This window comes from Cetorhinus maximus, chromosome 7 (assembly GCF_964194155.1).
Source record: "Cetorhinus maximus chromosome 7, sCetMax3.hap1.1, whole genome shotgun sequence".
NCBI lineage: Eukaryota > Metazoa > Chordata > Chondrichthyes > Lamniformes > Cetorhinidae > Cetorhinus > Cetorhinus maximus.
The window spans coordinates 6,835,679-6,851,001 of NC_135885.1; the positions used below are offsets into that span (position 1 = coordinate 6,835,679).

A 15,323-nucleotide genomic window follows, 5' to 3' on the forward strand; every position below is an offset into this window, starting at 1 on the left:
GAAAAGCTTTGTCACAGCAATTAGTTGAGGCAGAGACTCTTGCATTGTTGAAGGGGAAAGTTAGATAACTATTGTAAATGGAGGAAACTGGAAAGCTGTGGGGAAGGAGCAGAAAAGTGGAATTAGGTTTTGATTGCTAAGAACTAGTCCAGACATGACAGGCTAAATGGTCTGTATTGTGATCTTATTTGGCTTTCTTTTCTGTTTTATTTTTGTTGTGATTAGTTACTATTTTATATTAATTTGTGTTGAATGCTCTCAAACCCAGCCAAGTAATTTCACATGTTAAGCATACTGATGCACTGCTGGGGTGACATTCTCTGTGTTGTGCAGCATAATTGGAAACCCCTGCGAGGAATTAGTTTAATTTTGCTATACCACCCAAAGAAAATGTTCCTATTTTATTACCATCACTTCATTGCATTGGAGCAATTGCCAACCTAGATTGCTGACATAATAATCAAGTTTATTTCCACCAGCTGGCTCCTTTGACACACTGCCCCATAAAGGATGTGTGAGAAATGATTTTGAGCAGTGTTGACTATGCACCAGCCCACACTGTACTTGACCTGGGATGTTTTACTGCATTGAAGGTGCGATGTAAGTGCAACTGAGTGCAGACAAGGAGTGCCTGAAAAGCACAGAGTTCTGTTCCTCACCTTAATTAGTGCAAAACCAAAGGGTTAAAAACCAGACCTCCCTCTGTGCCATTTTGTAACGGCCTGGTCAAAAGTACAAACTCTGGGAGTGTGGGAGGCACTATCTTGTGTTCTGCCATGCACTGGTGTTCCAATACAGTAAACCACCGCATTGCTTTGCGTACATTGTTGTTAGACTCGTGCTACAGACTGTTGAAACTGTCCAACAAGTTGTAAAAGGTTGATTTGAAGTGGAAGAATCCAAAAACAAAAAAATCCTCCAGATATTTTGTTCCCTTAAGTGATTGGCTCACCCGAGTCCAATATCCTTTCTCTGTTCGTTTTTTCAAAAAGTCATGTTTTCCTGCATTCCTCAATTTAAGACGTGTATTGTTACAGCAAACCTCCCTTTACAGTTTGAAACTAACTGACTGGCTACAGTGTATGCTACCAATTAAACATGCCAGGTGATGAATTAGCCAGGTTCAGCCCAAGGGCAGACTTTGTACACAATGGCCCTTTAGCATTGAGGCCATCCTAAAGCAAACATTCAATCTCCTGAAAGGGCAAACCTCAAGTAGCTCGACATGGGAAAGTTTATTTTATTTCGGTGTGGAATGAAAAAGCAAAATTATTAATGAATTCTTTTTGTTATAGGAGCTGACACTAAATTAATTTTTGGCGGGTTGGGGTAGATGGTATTCATCAAACATGCATCTCTAGACTGCTGATTCCTCGACAGGATTGATGTAGGAATAAACTGATCAAGTTGTGGCAATGCATATACAATTCCCTCAGGTTGATTCAAAGTCAGTCAGCCAAAGATGCTTCTCAACAAAAACAGAATTACCTGGAAAAACTCAGCAGGTCTGGCAGCATCGGTGGAGAAGAAAGTTCTGTTGAAGGGTCATGTTGGACTCGAAACGTCAACTCTTTTCTTCTCTACCGATGCTGCCAGACCTGCTGAGTTTTTCCAGGTAATTCTGTTTTTGTTTTGGATTTCCAGCATCCGCAGTAGCTTTTTGTTTTTGTTATTAAGATGCTTCTCACCTATCTAGGATCTCGATCCTTCTGCCCCGGGTCCTCCACGTACCCTCTACCATTGCAATAAGATGAAGGTTGATACAGCGTTAGTGTAGTCATGTGTTTAAACCTGCGCTCACAAGATAGTGTTGAGTGCTGTGTTATCCAGTCCCAAGCAATGACAAGTGAGTTATCTTTTTTGCAAATTTCCCTGCATTTGTTGTTCACCAGTAAATCTGCTCCATAAGACGTAGGAGCAGAAGTAGGCCATTCGGCCCATCAAGCCTGCTCCACCATTCAATGAGATCATGGCTAATCTGATAATCCTCAACTCCACTTTCCTGCCTTTTCCCCATAACTCTTGATTAAAAATCTGTCTATCTCAGCCTTGAATATACTTAACGACCCAGCCTCTACGTCCTCTGCGGTAGAGAACTCCACAGATTCATGATTCTCTAAGAGAAGAAATTCCTCATCTCTGTCTTAAATGGCAACCCGTTACTCTGAGATTATGCCCTCTGGTCCTAGACGCTCCACAAGGTGAAACAACCTCTCAGCATTTATCCTGTCAAGCCCCCTTAGTATCTTATATGTTTCAATAAGGTCGCCTCTCATCCTTTTGAACTCTAACGAATACTACACAACCTCTCCTCATAAGAAAATTCCTCCATACCTGCGATCAACCTTGTGAACTTTCTCTGGGCTTCCTCCAATGCCAGTATATCTTTATAACACCTTTGGTCTGTCTGCAAGCATCTCCCTGTCGCTTGCCATTTCAACACACCACCCTGCTCTCATGCCCACATGTCCGTCCTTGGCCTGCTGCAATGTTCCAGTGAAGCTCAACGCAAACTGGAGGAACAACACCTCATCTTCTGACTAGGCACTTTACAGTCTTCTGGACTTAATATTGAGTTCAACAATTTCGGATCGTGAACTCTCTCCTCCATCCCCACCCCCTTTCCGATCCCCCTTTTTCCAATAGTTTATAATTTTTTAACAAATATATTTTTCTTTTCCCTTCTATTTTTAAATTTATTTCGATCTATTGTTTCATCTCCACCTTTTAGCCCATTTCAATCCCTTCCCTCCACCCCACCCCCACTAGGGCCATCTTCCACTAGCTTGTCCTGCTTGCTACCCTTAATGTCCCCATTAGCACATCCTTTAGAGAATATCACCACCATCAACATCCTTTTGTCTATGACATCTTTGGCAGTCTCTTCTTGGCCTCCACCTATCACTGGCCCCCTATCGAGCTCTACCTATCTTTCCCCCCCCCCCCCCCATACCAGCTTATATTTAATCTCATTTCTATATGTCTTAATTCTGATGAAGAGTCATACGGACTCGAAACGTCAACTGTATCCCTCTCCACAGATGCTGTCAGACCTGCTGAGTTTTTCCGGGTATTTTTGTTTTTGTTCTAGATTCCAGCATCTTCAGTATTTTGCTTTTATCCCAGTATATCTTCCCTTAGATATGGGGACCAAAATTGTTCACAGTATTCTAGGTGTGGTCTAACCAGTGCCTTGTATAGCTTTAGCAAGAATTCCCTATTTTTATACTCCATTCCCTTTGAAATAAAGGCCAATATCCCATTTGCCTTCCCTATTACCTGCTGAACTTGTATGCTTGCTTTTTGTGACTCATGCATGAGGACCCCCAAATCCCTCTGTGCTGCAGCTTTCTGCCGTCTTTCTCCATTTAAATAATATTCAGCTCCTCTATTCTTCCCGCCAAAGTGCATAACCTCACATTTTCCCACATTATATTCCATCTGCCAAGTTTTTGCCCATTCGCTTAACCTGTTTATATTCCTCTATAGACTCTGTGTCACCACTTGACACCTATTTTTGTGTCATTGGCAATAGTACATTCACTTCCCTCATCCAAGTCATTAATATATATTGTAAGTAATTGTGGCCCCAGCACTGAACCCTGAGGCACTCCACTAGTTACAGGTTGCAATCCTGAAATGGCCCCCTTATCCCAACTCTGTCTTCTATTAGTTAGCCAATCCTCCATCCATGCTAATATACGACCCCCAACACCATGGGCCCTTATCTTAAGTAGTCTTATGTGCAGTACCTTATCGAACGCCTTTTGGAAATCCAAATATATTACATCACCTGGTTCCCCTTTATCTATCCTGCTTGTTAACTCCTCAAAGGATTCTAATAAATTTGTCAGGCATGATTTTCCCCTTCATGAAGCCATGCTGATTCTGCTTGCTTATGTTATGTATGACATCCCCTATTATGATTACTCTATAATTCTTGACCCTTATTTCTCTTACCAATTGCTCTGGGACTTCCTGCATGATCTGGGTGATTTAATGTCAGATTTCGGTTAGTTTTTCAATGTTGATCGCTCCTGAAATGGAGGCTGTCCAATTTTGTTTCATACCTGAGTACTCACTGTGTAATACATGAGCTTGTGGTTGTGCATGTGAATGATATTGTTGCAAACTCCATTCAGGATGTCCTGGGAATGAGATATCAGCATGAGGATCCTGGAAAATCGTTTCAGTTCTCCAATAGCAGTTAACCTATTCTAAGTCTTATTAAATCTTCGCTGCCCACTCTAAATGGAAAAATTTTTGGCTATCTATTGGACGAGTTGTTTGCCAAGTAACTGGGCTTGTCAGTGCCACCCATTCATTGTCACTGCCATGCAATCAGCTGTCTTGGCCCTAAGCTCTGGAATCCTCTCCCTGGACATCTGTGTGTCTCCACTGCTCTGTCCTCTTTTATGATGCTCCTAATAACCTAACTCTTTGATCCAGGTTTTGGTTATCATCTTTGATTTCTCAATTATGGCTTGGAGTCAAAAAATGTCAATTTTTTTTTTTAATTAATATTGCTCCTGTGAATGACCCTAGTAGGTTTTACGTTAAATGTGCTATGTAAATACAAGTTAATTCAGCACGCTTGCTTCCCAAATACCAAGTACGTTTTGATGCAATTCTTCAATGTGAAATACATTTGAGATTTTTGAGACATGGTGCTATCTAAATGCATGTTTGTTTTTACTCAACTGCCCAGTGAGGGTAAAATGATTTTCTCCACTTTATCTTAAAACTCAAGGCAGCGTAACCCAGGAAGTATGTCATCTGTTCTGTCAAGAGTGAGTAGTACTTCATTTGCCTATTACATGCCCATTACTACTTTTAAGAGGACATTGTAAGTAACTGAACAGTTAGAGGCATAAGGTGGAGGTAGTTTTTCTAAAATGTATTTGTCAGTTTATTTCCATTGCTTTGGCAACTGGTTAGAGTTCAGAAGGAGGGAAAGTTAAAGGATAGTGATGAAGATTTAGAACCAAAAATTACATGAATTAACTGACATTTGTCACTATTTAAAAGAGGATAATGTGTGAAACAGTATTCACTGTGTAATGAGGCATGGTCTGACATTGGCATTATTAAGCCATTTACAAGCTGGAGGTAGGAGGATGAAAATATACAGCATGCTATCAACAAGGATCACTCACTCCGATAAATTTTGTTCCATTTTCCCAAGCAAACTTTCTTCCATTTAATACTTCCATGGTCAGCATTCCCAAGACTTGAATACAGTTCCTATGTCTCCGCTGCCCCACTCATGCGCCTTAATTCCATCCCAAGAAGGGATCCACCTGCTATTGTGTTTGTGGTTTCTCACTCTCCCATTGTGCTTACAGCCTCGATTGGTTATTGCCCTTTTTGATCGTCATTAGACAAAAAGTGACGTTGAATGCAGTGTGGAATGTGATCCTTGGTGTGCTGCAGACATGTATCTAGACGTGGATTTTAACGTGATCAAAATTCTAGAGTTTTGCTCGACTTGTCCTTGAAAGCCAGGGGGAAATTTTAGAACTTTGAGGCTAATTCTGGTTGTTTTGATGCCTCCCTTAGGAGATTGAGGGGGTTGGGCAGAGGCCATGGCACGACAGATTGTGAAACAAATAAACTTGACAAGTCAAATGGCCTTTCCTCAGTCCATGGTTTGGCTCATGTTTGTTTTTGTTTAGTTCAAACTTTATCGCAGTCATTTTCCTATTTGCATTACTGAAGTGTGCATTTGTGGGGGAGAGCATTCATTATCCTAAAACTTTTTTTCCGGCATCTCGGTTATGTCGCAACTTTGTGCTGTAGAGGCATAACTATGTGATTGCATTCTTTCTCAGTGACCCTTTGAAAGGCCCCTTTTTTTGTTCACTCTGGCATATTTGTTGTAGCAGGAAGTATTAACTCTTGAGGAGAAGGAAAGAAATTGAAGTTTTTTTTTATGAAAATGTAACTGAATAGCATTTGTTTTAGATGGCTGGTGAATTTAAACATTCATCATATACCACAAGGAATCAAGTGTTACCAAATGCAAATTTGTGTGAAGACCTAGGACTGCAGAACCTCTGCAAAATAAAGCAGCTAATTTTATTGCTTTTTAAAGAGAAATGTCCATTACTTAGCTTGCAACATTGCCATGTCAATGCTTCTATCATCAGTTGATGAGAATGAGGAGGGCAAGTTATCCCCGTTCCATGATTTTCGATCATAGTCACTCTCTGTGATGGCTTGGACTGTGGCCCCAGTACCCACCACTCTGGCTGATATGCTCATTATACAATGTGGCATATATAGACTATATGTGTATAACATTCATAACGAAACCCTGTTGCTACGAGCGACCCTGAACCCACATTGGCAGCCCCTTTATTCATGTGAGCATAGACAGTGAATACCAGCAGTTTAATGAATGGCAGAGGGCACCACAGCTGAGGGCACATACTTTCCACTGAGAGTCACTGGATGGCAGTCAGGCTAAACAATCGCCCAGAATTCACACTTATGTCATTTCCGACTTGGGTAATGTCTTTCTTGATTCATCCATGTAATGTGAGCGCCGCTGTCAAGGCCAGCATTTATTGTCCATCCCTAATTGCACTTGCGAGGGTGGTGGTGAGCTGCCGTCTTAAACCGCTGCAGTTGTTAGGGACAGAGCTTAGGATTTTGACCCAGCGACAGTGAAGAATCGGTGATATAGTTCCAAGTCAGATGGTGGTGTTCCCATGTATCTGATTCCCCTGTCCTTTTGGGTGGTGGAGGTTGCAGGTTTGAAAGGTGCTGTTGAAGGAGCCTTGGAGAGTTGCTGCAATGCAGCTTGTTGATAGCACACACTGCTGCTACTGTATGCTCTGCTCCCTAACTACTGACGCCATCCCTCTCCCTGGCGACAGTTTGAAATTAAGCCAGTCTGTCGCTACCTTGGTGTCACATTTGATCCTGAGATGAGCTTCTGACCTCACATCTGTGCCATCTCTAAGCCCACGTTTTTCCACCTCTGCTGGATTTCACCCCATCACCTTTCATCTGTTGCTGAAACTTTCATTCGTGCTTTTGTTACCGCTAGACTTACATTACTGGCTGGTCTCCTATATTCTACCCTCCATAAACTTGAGGTCATTCAAAACTCTGCCTGTGTCTTAAGTCGCAGCAAGTCCCATACCCCCATCATTCCTGTGCTTGCTGATCTTCATTGTCTCCTGGTCAATCAGCATCTTGATTTTGAAGTTCTCATCCTTGTTTTCAAATCTCTCCGTGGCTTTGACCCTCCCTATTTCTAATCTCCTCCAAACCCACAACCTTCCACAATATCTGTGCTCCTCTAATTCTGGCCTCTTGTGTATTGTCAATTTTAACTTCTTCACTATTGGTGGCTGTGCCTTCAGTTGCCTAGGCCCCCAGCTCTGGAGTTCCCTCCCTGCACCTCCCCATCTCTCTACCTTGCTTTCCTCATTTGTGATACTTACAACCTATCTCTTTGACCAAGGTTTTGCCATCTGACCTTACGTGGCTCAACGTCATATTTTGTTTTATAATGCTCCTGTGAAGCACATTGGGACATTTCATTACGTTAAAGGCACTATATAAGTTGTTAAGATAGTGGCTGGGGTGCCGATCAAGCAGGCTGCTTTGCCCTGGATGGTATTGAGTTTCTTGGAGCTGCACTCATCCAGTCAAGTGAAGAGCATTCCGTGGCAGTCCTGACATGAGCCTTGTCAATGGTGTACAGGCTTTGGGGAGTCAGGAGGTGAGTTACTTGCTGCAGGATCCTCAGCCTCTGACCTGCTCTTGTAGCCACAGTATTTATATGGTTAGTCTAATGCCATAAATGTCAAGGAAAGGTGATTAGAATTCTCTCTTGTTGTAGACGGTCATTATCTGGCACTAGTGGGGTGTGTATGTTATTTAAGATAAAAGCAAAATACTGCGGATGCTTGAAATCTGAAACAAAAACACAAAATGCTGGAAAAAAATCAGGTCTAGCAGCATCTGTGGAGAGAGAAACAGAGTTAATGTTTCGCGTCTGTATGACCCTTCTTCAGAGCATTTTCTGTTTTTGTGTATGTTATTTGTTATTTAACCAAAAGCTAAATGTTGTCCAAGCCTTGCAGGCATGGATTGCTTCACTAACTGAGAAATTGTGCAATCTTCAGCAAATAACTCCACTCTGACCTTGTGTTGGAGGGAAGGTCATTAAAGCAGCTCAAGATGGTTGGACCTAGGACATGGCCCTGAGGAACTCCTGCAGTGATGTCCTGGGACTGAGACAATTGGCCTCCAAAATTGCAACCATTTTCCTTGTGCTAGATATGACTCCAACCAATGGAGAGTTTTCCCACAATTCTCATTGACTTCAATTTTCCTATTGCCTTAATGCCACATATGGTCAAATGCTGCCTTAATGTCAAGGGCAGTTATACTCACTTCGCTTCTGAAATTCAGCCCCTTTGTCCATGTTTGGACCAAAGCTGTGATGAGATCTGCAGTCGAGTGATCCTGACAGAACCCAAATTGAGCAGGTTATTGCTGTGCAAGTGCCGCTTGAAAGCTCTGCCGATGGCACCTTCCATCACTTTGCTGAAGATTGAGTGGACTGATGGGGTGGTAATTGGGCTGTGTTGGATTTGTCCTGCTTTTTGTGGGCAGGACATTCCTGGGCAATTTTCCTCAATGTTGGGTGGATACTATTGTTGTAGCTGTATTGGAATAGGGCTATGGACACAGTTAGTTCTGGGGCAAAAGTCTTCAGTGCTACAGCCAGAAAGTTGTCAAGATCCAAAGCCTTTGCTGTATCCAGTATATTAACATTTCTCTCCCAACTGAATGTGATATAGGAATTCAATAATGTTATGTTCAAAGCTCAATTGTACCTCATGTTACTGATATAGTAATGTGAAACCAAATGCAATGTAAACTTATCATTTACAGTCGCCATTCCCCCCCAGACAGCTTTGTTAACTAGGCTCTCCTGTGTTTGTATTCACAGGTTCCCTCTGTATCCAAGAGGAGGAGAAAGGTTTCAGTTTGAATATGGAGTTTATTTACTAAACAAAAATATCGCACAGGTAGGTCTATGATGGTGCTGAGGCAGGTATAGGTTAGACATTAGGATTTGTTAGGTGTCGTGGAATTTTTCTTCCATTGTCTTTCGATAGTATCGTAGAACACAGCAGTTTGCACATACTGCTTAATAGCTGAAAGATTTTCATGTACCTGGTATATTGCACTACCTTAGTGGTTCCTTGTGGTTGTGCTCAGCTAAGGAGCACATAGCAATCATTGAGCTACTCTATGCATGGCTGTTATTCTACACAGACTTAAATGTTTTGCTGCTTATTCAAGCTGTTTCAGCTTACTGTTTTTAATGACTAGAGTGTGAATAATTTCCATGGTAGTTGTGAACTGTTTGTATCCTGAGGCCATTTTGACGCACTTCCTTCTTGTTTTTGCATCAGATAGTATTTTACCCTCATTTAAGATTTGGTTTGCAGTTTTGTGCCTCAATAGAGATAAATAGATGTGGAGTTTGTGACGAGCATGTCGTAAAATACTTTTCTGATGCTCTGAATTCAATTTTGAGTCTGTCACAGTGAAATAATGTTAGTTTAAATCAAGATTGGTGGGTGAAAATTTTCACTAACTATCGGGAATGGGAAATATTCCTTCACTTGGAAAGTGTTCAGCAATTGGAGATGGCTCTTCTAAAGTTGATTGGACAGATAGTAAAACTCCTCGAAAATGACCCAACACTGCTTTTACTCCACCCTTCGCACATTCTCCACTAATGTGACTGCTGTTTCTTTCAGTAACGTTAGTTAAGTATATTTGAGGATGGCCATCTGACTCCTCTTGGATCATTCTTCCAGTAAGACCCCCCAGCTCCCCTTGCTAACTCCCACCGCCCCCCAACTCCACCCCAAATCACTGCACCTAATTGTCAAGTTATTCAAATATTTGACTGCATTACCCCATCTGAAAGTTTATTCCATATATTAGCATGTGCGTTTGTGGTGTTGTTCCCGCTAAATTGTATGTGCAGCTATGGAGCAATATGGGAGGTACCATGCAAACAGCTCACAAGTTGGTCATGTGTGACTGTGCAAAAAGTTCAGAGGCACCACGCATTGAAATAAATGCACAACAAAGAAAAGTTAAAAGGAATATTGGTCTGCGTGTTTATGTTTGCTTGTGTGTATGAAGGCTTCATAACATCGGTCCTTAGTTTGCCTTTTTTTCGTTTGAAGCTATCTCTCTTTGTCCTATCCTCCTGCTTTAATTTTAAATAATTTTTCTGATTTATCTCCATCTTGGGAAAACTAATCTTCATTCAGTGGCACTGCTGCAATAGAGAACACATTACATGGGGAATTGTGGGTTTGAGTGTGCATCTTACATTACATTACATTACATTTTAAAAATAATGCAGCTGAAATGCAAATGAAATATGAAGACCCAGTGGTATTGTGGGCAAGAACAGGGATGCCTCACCTTTCATTCTAGGTATGGTCCTTAAAACGCAAGAAACGCTGTTTAATTGTGCTCATGATTCTTAATTCCCTGAATCACGAAAGCAATGCCAGCTAAACTTCGACTTCTATGTTGCTGTCTCACTGATGGACAAACCTTGACTTGGTGTTAATTTATTAGCATGACACAGATTTGTATTTCTCCCTGACCCCACTCCTTTTGAGTTTTGAAGAAACAGTAGCAAAGAGGTATTATGCCAAGAGGTTAATCTGCCACAGGATAACGTATGGAACAGTGTGGAAGTAATTTCATTAGCATGTTTCAATTCTAAAGGCAGTATGTCATCTGCAAGACTCATTAAATGGAATTAAATCTGAAATAAATTTGGCTAGATCAACACACAGTGAGATATACATGCTCCTTCTGTGAATGTGCTCCTGTCAATGCCTTTGATCTAAAATCAAATGTTAATTATCATTTAACATTGCTGTTTTCAGTCAGCTCTTCTTTCAAAAAAATATACATACCATACTAGTAAGTGCTAAAGGGAAAATATCCTGAGCTATTATGGGCTCAGGAACCCATGTCTAATTCATGTTGAAGCACCCCAAGTTAATGATACAGTATTTTAGGAATAGGCCTAAATTTAGTAATAGGCCATTCAGCTGCTCGAGCTGACCTGTCATTCTATTACGTCATGACTTATCTGTGTCTTAACTCCATCTACCACCTTGGCCAATAAGCCTTAATGCTCTCGACTGACATGACTCGCAATCTCAACTTTGAAATTTTCAATTGATCCTCCTAGCATCAAGAACTTTTTTGGGGAAGAGAGATCTGGGATTTCCACCACCCTTAATGTGAAAATATGCTTCCTGATATCACCCCTGAATGGCCTAGTTCTATTTTAAGGTTAAGCCCTCCTGTCCTGGACTTTTACCCACCCCCCCACCCCCCCCAATCCCCTCCCAAAAAAAACCCAGAGGAATTGCTTACAAACTCTCACTATAGGGTTCAAAAATTTAGTGAAATCAGCAAAAATGTTCAGGTCATTCTTTGTGAAAGATATTTCAATTTCATTTTATTTTCCTTATTCATTCACAGTATTTGGGCCATTTGTTTCCCATTCCTAATTGCCCCTGAGAAAGTGGTGGTAAGCCGCCACCTTGAACTGCTGCAGTCTGTCGTAATGGTTTTAGTACAACTGAGTAGCTTGCTCAGACATTTGAGGGTGGTTAAGAGACTAATGTATTGCTGTGGACTATAGACCAAGCAGGGTAAGGATGACAAGTTTCCTTCCTGAAAGGGCATTCGTGAACCAGTTAGGTTTTACAATAATCTGGTAGTTTCATGCTCAACATTATTGCTATTAGCTTCTTAAATTCAGGTTTATTTAATTAACTGAATTAAATTCCCCAACTGCTGTGGTGGGATGTGAGCTCATGTCCCTGGATCATTAGCCCAGGCCATTCCCAGCAAAGGTATTTTAATTTTATTGATAGATTTATGTATTTCCCCCCCCACCAAGTATGTGATCATTCATTTTCCTGATTTTTGCATCAAATATGTGCAGTGATGGAGTAATCTTGCAGATTTCCATTCCATTTATCTAGTGTCAGCTGCAACTCAGTTTCTCTGTTAGTCAGAAGGTCATGGGCTCAAATCTCACTCCAGAGACTTGAGTGTATATTCTAGGCTGACACTTCTGTGCAATCCTGAGGGAACACTGCGGTGGTTGGAGGGGCAGTATTGAGTGAGGGCTACACTGTCAGAGATCCTGAGACTTGGGTGGATGTAAATAATCCCATTGCACTATTTTGAAGAGGAGCATGGAAGGTTGCCGCAGTCCCCTGACCAGTGATTACCCCTCAGCTGTCATGACTAACACAAATTATCTGCTCACTATCACAGTGCTTTTAGTGGGAGCTTACTGTACTCAAATTGGCTGCTGCATTTCCTACATTAGAATAGTAACTGCATATCAAAGTTACTTCATTGGCTTGAAAAAGCTTTGGGGCATCATGAAATTATGAGAAGCACAAGTCTTTCTTGAATTAATAATGTTTATGGAAAATGAAAAATCTCACAAAGAGCAGCACTATTTATGTTGGAATTGAAATACATCGGAGCAGAGTGCGGATACTCTGTATCCAAATGTACTGTGTCTGACTTTGGACTGCTTGAAATTGAAACCAGTTGCATGAAATGGAAAGTTTTCCACACAAAAAGTTAACTTGTAGTTGTATAGTGCCTTTAATATAATGTCTCAAGGCGCTTTCCAGTAGTGTTATCAAATACAATTTGACACAGAGCTACATAGAGTTATTTGTACAGGTGACTAAGATTGATCAAAGAGTTAGGATTTCAGCAGTGTCTAAAAGAAGAGGGAGTGCAGAGGCTGAGAAATAGACAGCTGAAAGCACAGTTGCCACTGGTGGAGCATTGACCAAGAGGCCAGAATTAGAGAATTGAGAAGATCTGAATGTTGCAGGGCTGGAGGAGTTTATAGAGATGGGGAGGGGGTGAGCCCATGGGGGAATTTGAAAGCAAGGATGAGAAAATTTAAAATGGATATGGTGCAAACAGGGGTGATGGGTGAAAGGAGCTTGGTGCAAATAAGATATTAATTACACTATTGATGCCCCCACCCTGATATGGGCAGTATTCACACAATAAAATGTGACCAAGTTGATCAAAGAACAAAGAAAAGTACAGCACAGGAACAGGCCCTTCGGCCCTCCAAGCCTGCGCCGATCATATTGCCCGTCAACTAAATCATTTTGCACTTCTGGGGTCCGTATCCCTCCATTCCCATCCTATTCATGTATTTGTCAAGCTGCCTCTTAAACACCACTATTGTACCTGCTTCCACCACCTCCTCTGGCAGCGAATTCCAGACACTCACTACCCTCTACGTAAAAAAAACTTGCCCCGCACATCTCCTCTCTTGTTTTCTCCTCTCACCTTAAGTCTATGTCCCCTCGTAATTGACTCTTCCACCCTGGGAAAAAGCTTCTGACTGTCTACACTGTCCATGCCACTCATAGTTTTGTAAACTTCTATCAAGTCGCCCCTCAATCTCCGTCGCTCTAGTGTGAACAATCCAAGTTTCTCCAACCTCTCCTCATAGCTAATAACCTCCAGACCAGGCAGCATCCTGGTAAACCTCCTCTGCACCCTCTCCAACGCCTCCATATCCTTCTGGTAATGTGGCGACCAGAATTGCACACAATATTCCAAGTGTGGCCTAACCAAGGTTCTATATAGCTGCAGCATGACTTCCCAGCTTTTATACTCAATACCCCTGCCAATGAAGGCAAGCATGCCATATGCCTTGCTGACTACTTTATCCACCTGCGTTACCACTTTCAGTGACCTGTGGACCTGTACACCCAGATCCCTCTGCCCGTCGATGCACTTAAGGGTTCTGCCATTTACTGTATAATTCCTGCAATCAGACAACATCTTCTAGCTATCTGCTATATCTGGTAATAGCATCATTGTTCATTGACACTTTTATGGTACTAAGGTTAAATTCCATGACATTAAACTTTTATGTGACGACCAAATGTGTTTTTTATCCTCTCCCACCTTCCCACTTCTAGCTGTTGAGTCGTGAGGCTCCAAACATACTCTGGTACCTAGTCCAAGTGGCCACTCTGCATGTGAGAGTCACTGTGCTGACCATGGGTATGATTTTCAAGTGGCCATGAGCAAGGGTGTCACAATCGGAGCTGATCTTGCTGTTTATCGCTGGAGCAAGAAATCTGGCTTTTTTTTTCTGCCTCCTTCCAAATATTGAAGCTGGTTGTAATAGGACCAGAAGTAGGTCATTTAACCCCTCAAGCCTGTTCTACAATTCAGTGAGATCATGGCTGATCTGTGACTTAATTCCGCATGTCTGCCTTTGCCTCATATCCCTTAATATCTTTGGAATACAAAAACCTGTCAATCTCCAATCTAACATTAACAAGTGAACTAGCATTAATTGTTTGTGGAAGAGTTTTCCAAACTATGACTTCCCTTTGTGTAGAAGTGCTTCCTAACTTCACTGTTGAAAGTCCCAGTTTAATTTTTAAGCTATGTCCCTGAGTCCAAGATTCCCTAACTACACTGGAAATAGTTTCTCTCTATCTACCTGATCCATTCTCCTTAATATCTTTAAAGCTAGTGCTTTTAAGACTGCCTTGGCCAGTGTCAGATAACTTGGGGAGTGGGGATCAAACCTGCATCTTTCAGCCTCACCAGGTGGCGTCTTTATCTCAACAGCCATTACAAAGCTCTATACTTGTACAATAAAAATGAAGTTAATGGATGATTACAATATGTGGAAGATTTCACCGCTTAGAAAGATAAAAGTAAAACTATGTGCCCTCTTGGGATATTTTGACAGATGAATATGCACAGCTGAATATATGTGCTGGCAAGTATTTGTTGAGTATGTCAGTGCGTTGATGAATTACTCAAGCTTGCCTGAGAATGATTATACATTGATCATTCTTCAGTACACTGCAATGTGCAATCAACAGAAGTAGCCTCTGTTTGTGTGTATGACTGTTATCAATGAAATCTAGTTTTACTATAAATACAGATGTATTTCCCTCCCCTGTCAAGTCCCCCATTACCCAGGAACATTGTCTACAAAAAACATTGCAAATTGAAAGTGCACGTTTCACCCAAAGATATATTCATTTCCACTGTCTAAAAGGATTTTGGAGCATGAAAGTTTTTACTTTTTAAAAAAAATTACCTACATATTTATACAGATTTCTATCAAACCTCATCCCTCTTGTACCCTAACGCTCCTATCTTAGCATCCAAGTGCAATTTAAATACACAAACTGTTGTTACCTCTGTTACCTACCTGT

At 41.4% G+C, this 15,323-nt stretch overlaps 2 protein-coding genes across 2 annotated transcripts in view; both read left to right on the forward strand.

Moving 5' to 3' along the window:
- The window catches only part of LOC144682555 (serpin H1-like), a 525,388-nt gene that overhangs the window by 249,501 nt on the left and 260,564 nt on the right, over positions 1-15,323 (forward strand). The window lies entirely within an intron of this gene.
- LOC144683076 (UV radiation resistance-associated gene protein-like) overlaps positions 1-15,323 on the forward strand; it is a 271,252-nt gene that overhangs the window by 204,630 nt on the left and 51,299 nt on the right. The window contains exon 10 of the mRNA XM_078546104.1: positions 8,975-9,053. Coding sequence (XP_078402230.1) covers positions 8,975-9,053 — 79 coding nt within the window. The remainder of the gene's footprint in view (positions 1-8,974; positions 9,054-15,323) is intronic.